The sequence below is a fragment of the Dendroctonus ponderosae genome, unplaced genomic scaffold (genome assembly GCF_020466585.1).
Source record: "Dendroctonus ponderosae isolate FM_Combo_2020 unplaced genomic scaffold, Dpon_F_20191213v2 Dpon_F_20191213_1, whole genome shotgun sequence".
Taxonomy (NCBI): Eukaryota; Metazoa; Arthropoda; class Insecta; order Coleoptera; family Curculionidae; genus Dendroctonus; species Dendroctonus ponderosae.
This window is the reverse complement of record NW_026017110.1, coordinates 5122892-5127702: the sequence shown is the minus strand read 5'-3', so window position 1 is coordinate 5127702 and position 4811 is coordinate 5122892. Positions and strand designations below refer to the sequence as shown.

Here is a 4811-nt window from a genome sequence, read left to right as displayed (position 1 = left end):
ATTTAACCGGCTTCTTATTTACCCAACATAGATAATGAAATGCTGTTAAAAGTAAACGTTGGCCAAGTACCTGTTCAGCTGAGGAGAGTTCTGGACGAGTGCTTGCTTGTTCAGAGAGCTTGTTGAGGCACTCCTGCATGTTCGTCTCGTTGATGGAGGGATCGGTGATGAAGTCAAACAGCTCCCTGACAATCAGTGTGGCGACGCCTTTCTTTCGAAAATAGGTCGTAATGTTGGTGCAATCCAACCGCAGAAAGTTTAATGCCAGAGGATGATCGTGCTCGACGCTTTGGGACACATCGATGATGTATACCATCCCATTGTAGTAGAGCATGTTGTACTCCGAGAGATCTGCATGAACCAGCTTGCATTTGTTGTACATTTTCCACATGATAATGACGACTTCTCGATAGATTTCTCTGATTTTCGAGTCTGAGAGATCAGCGTCTTTCAACTTGGGTGCCGGCCAGCCGTTTTCGCCGATAAACGACATGAAGAGCACGTGCGAGCGCAGCAAGACCGGTTCAGGCACATTGAGCCCGTTTGAGTGCATTCGAGACAGGTTGCGCATTTCCTTCTCAGCCCACGTGCGGACCTTTTTGAAGTTGTTGTGCTGGGAGTAGCCGCGTCTGAACCGAAACTCCCCAGTTACGTACTTGTCCCGATCTTTAAACACCAATATTGCCGTCTTGTAGATTTTGATTGCAAAGTCCCGGCCTTTATCTGACGACGCGTGATACACATTGGCCTCCTTGCCGGTTGAGATGCATCCGTTTACTTCTGTGATAAAATCGTTGTTGATTAGTTTGTAGAGAATGGTGCGCGTCCGGAAGTCCATGACTTGTTCCACTGTAGCCCTATCGCTTTTGTCCTTGAGTCTACTCCGTGAGTCCTCCACCTTTTTCTGACCCGTTATTAGGTGGCTCACTGTGTGACTGGGCAGTTCGGGCCCCTCGTATTTGTCCACGTTGATTTTGCTCGCATGCTTTTTCAACAGATTCTCCGTGGGCTGGTAGTTGCTCATTTTGCTGGATTTTTGCTGCTGGTTGTTGTGCGAGCCGGGCTTGCTGTATTCGTCCTCGTAGTCTAGAAAATCATCATCACTGTCGAACCAGTCTGTCTCTTGGATATGCATCTTTTCAACATTTTTCCATAGGTGTCTTTCATCTTCTACGTCGGCAAACATTTGCTCTTCCTTCAGGTACGCGCTGTCCATGTTGGTCAGCAAAAGCTTTTCGGAACACTAACACACAAGCGATCAAACAGGAACTTAGCACGTATAAACACTACGACTGTTCGGTCTAAGCTCATCTATGTTTTTGAGAGACTCGCAAATGCTGGCATTAGCTGGCATGTTGGAGACCATAGAGGTTAGCTCCATTTCCTCTGCTATCTGTGTGTTTGGAAAAGTTTAGGGTTATGCTGTTTGGACGTTTCAATCTGGCAACGCGGGTTGAAGTCGAGAGCAAATGAACAAATGCGAATGAGCGTTCTGTTTACCATGTTCACTATGGTATGATACTCGGTCAAAATATCGCAAAATCCAGATAAATTTTCGTATTGAGAAATTATTGCTCTCGTTGTGTGTGTTTATAATCGTGATATTAAGCAAGAAAACTGATTTTTTCGTTATACATCTTTACTGATAAACTGTACAGCCCTCTTGTTACAGAGTTGAAAAATAAATGTAAATGATTGAATCAAATAAATGAAAAGAAAAAACAAAAATTAAAAGCTTGCTATTGGATCAAAACGATGTTCAAATGTTCATTGGATAGGTAAACCCCAATGTCAACCAAACAGGTGTCAAATTACTAATTAATTTTAGTTATAATTTTAGCCACCAGGCAGCGTTTGGACTTTTGAACTCGCGAATACGGTGTCGAGTGACAGTTGACACTTGCACACTTTTCGATCTGTTTCTTTAAAAGCTTGCAAAAGCTGATTAGAATAAAACAAATCACAATCAGATGTACTTAAACACCATTTTTTTCTTTTTTTCTTTCCTGGGTTTCAGTCAAAATGTGAAATAAAAATGTTGAAAAATGTTGAAATGTTGAAAAAAAAAGAACCTAATGTTTACCAATTATGAGTTTGTAGGAATTTTAAATCTGATGATGGCGCTGTTGTCTCGCCGAAACGTTATGAAATAAACGATATAAAAACATTTATTTCACACTTTGGCTGAAACCCAAGAAGGAAAAGAATATAATTAAACACCAATAAAACCAGTCAATAAAACAAGTGTCAAATTACTACTTAACTTGTATTTGTAATTTTAGCCACCAGGGGGCGTCTGGACTTTTGAATTTGCGAATGGAAACTTTTTATGGAACACCCTATATGAATTTTTTTGAAGTGATTTCTAAATCGATCGAGCGAGCATCGAAATGCGTTACGATGCCGTTATGTCTAGATAGAGAAATCCAAGTACGCAGTTCTCCCTCGCACTTTCACGCCAAAAGTGTTTTGACTATCTCGTTTTAAACATCCAGTAATAATTGCATATACAATGTGGTCTTCGTACCTCTCTTTCGTGTTTTTCAAGTCCCATTTAAAAGCCCAAAATAACCCTTGGAACGATTATAGCCCCATGTTGCATGTTTAAATATATTTCTGCATAAATATTATATGCATTATATTATATATACAGGGTGTTCCGTAAATATGTTAAAATATTTTAACAGCGTGTTCTTCAAGTCATTTTAGAAGGGGGTTTTCCTGAGATTTTTTTAAATTTGAGGTTTCATTGTTGAGATATTTGATTTTCAAAATGGCGGAAAACATTAGTTTTTGTTGTGTTTCTTTAAAACGGTTAAACGTGTAAACTTCAATTTTGGTATACATGGTAATCTGATTGAGTGCCATTCTATGGTAGTGTTTTGTGGTTCTGTTTACTTTTATACAGGGTAGAAATGTGGAACCCCGACTTTTGTTTTGATCAGAACTTTTTTGTATGCACTTAAACTTTTATCAGCATGATTTTTTTAGTTACTACAAATTATTTACCTACTTTTTTATATCTTATTGTTTTTTCCTAAGACCACTAGTTTGCCCGCAAAAAAAAGAAAATCGTTTTATTTGCCGCTCTCAAAATGTGTAAGTACGTAACTAAGGGATTTTTATTTAATAACGTTTGAATACAAAAAGTGCAATAAACAAAGGAGGCTGTGTCTATGACAGTTAAATATCGTTTAGTTTTCATTGTCAAAAATGTTACAGCGGCTGCTGACAGTTTTCAAGTTAAGTAAGTTTAGTTAAATTTATTAAAACTTAATAATTGTAATTTGAACCGAAATACACATTTTCGAAAAATAATTTAGGTTGTTAGTAATTCACTAATAATGCGTAGCAAAATTGTCATATAAAAACGTTATTAGATTTTAAAAACAAACTTAATTACTTACACATTTTGAGAACGCAAAGAAAACGATTTTATTTTTTGCGGCCAAGTAGTGGTCTTATGAAAAAACAATAAGAGATAAAAGAGTAGGAAAATAATTTGTGGTATTTAAAAAATATATGCGGATCTAAGTCTATATGCACACAAAAAAGTTCTAATCAAAATAAAAGTAGGGGTTCCACATGTCTACCCTGTATAAAAGTAAACTGAACCACAAAACAGTACGATAGAATGGCACTCAATTAGATTATAATGTATACCCAAATTGAAGTTTATTTGTTTAACCGTTTTAAAGAAACACAACCAAAACTAATATTTTCCGCCATTTTGGAAGTCAAATATCTCAACAATGAAACCTCAAATTGAAAAAATTCTCAGGAAAACCTCCCTCTAAAATGACTAGAAGAACACGCTGCTAAAATATTTTAACATATTTAGGAATGTTTTCCGGGCTTTGAAGCATTTTTTTTATTATTTCATTTATTTTAACATATTTACGGAACACCCTGTATGTTATATACATTATATTATATGCATGAACATATTTATATTATAATGATTAAAGTCGCAGGACATTCATATTTTATCTGAGGTTTAAACCGTGAGGCAATTATGGCATAATGATAAAAACGTCTGGTAGTAATTTGATTCGGCCGACATGAAAGGTTGAATGAAGACTTTGCTTTCTTCAAGAACGCCAACAATGCTTGGGTTGCAACAACAGCGGGCGGCTGCGGAAAAACTTGTTTTTGCCATCGAATATGTCAAGGAGAACATAAAGCGCCATTATTCAATAACTGGCTTGATTTAGGACTCATTAATTATCAACTACTTTCATCCCCAATCATTGTTCAATGGGGAATTATTGCTCTAATAGTTGAAAAAAAAAGAAACGTACCTGTTGAGCTTGTTACTTGCTGTATTCTGGCGAAAAGTTCTTGATTTATTTGACTTGCGACCGTATGTATGCAACTGAATACAATATTGGCAAACTGGCTAAATGACGATATCGCCTGGAAACTTTACTGCCCCAACCCGTAACCGGGTTTGATTGATTCTCTCCACTAAACTATTCAGTTCTAGCATATAACGATAATTTATTATTGGAGCCAACAATATGTAGCGTGCCGGCAAATACTTTAATGAATGATAGAATAAATACTATTTTAGGTCACGAAGCCATTTTTTCCAATGTGGAACAACATGTACAGGGGGTTAATTTATCCAGCGATTCTGAGAATTATTCGAATTTCGAAAGTCCGTTATTAATATAATCATACAAATAATTTTTGTGACAAAAAATTAATATCAGACAAGGTCCAGCTGGAAAATGTTGCTGAGGTTCCAACTTTAAGAAAATAAAAGCGATGTAAACTCGAAAACACTGGAAATGGGGATGCGGTGTAGG

General features: G+C 36.8%; 2 protein-coding genes across 6 annotated transcripts in view; both read right to left on the bottom strand.

Annotated features, from left to right (window-relative positions):
* Positions 1-1401, bottom strand: part of LOC109536505 (serine/threonine-protein kinase RIO1) — a 3042-nt gene extending 1641 nt beyond the window's left edge. Inside the window, exon 1 of the mRNA XM_019902740.2 lies at positions 71-1401. Coding sequence (XP_019758299.1) covers positions 71-1216 — 1146 coding nt within the window. The 5' untranslated portion in view covers positions 1217-1401. The remainder of the gene's footprint in view (positions 1-70) is intronic.
* LOC109536507 overlaps positions 1-4811 on the bottom strand; it is a 12769-nt gene that overhangs the window by 6617 nt on the left and 1341 nt on the right. The window contains exon 1 of one of the 5 annotated variants that reach the window (XM_048665906.1): positions 4302-4602. The exons of the other annotated variants lie outside the window; for them this stretch is intronic. The gene's annotated coding sequence lies outside the window, so the exon portion shown is untranslated. Of the gene's footprint in view, positions 1-4301; positions 4603-4811 lie in introns of those variants that run through there. 5 annotated transcript variants of the gene reach the window in all.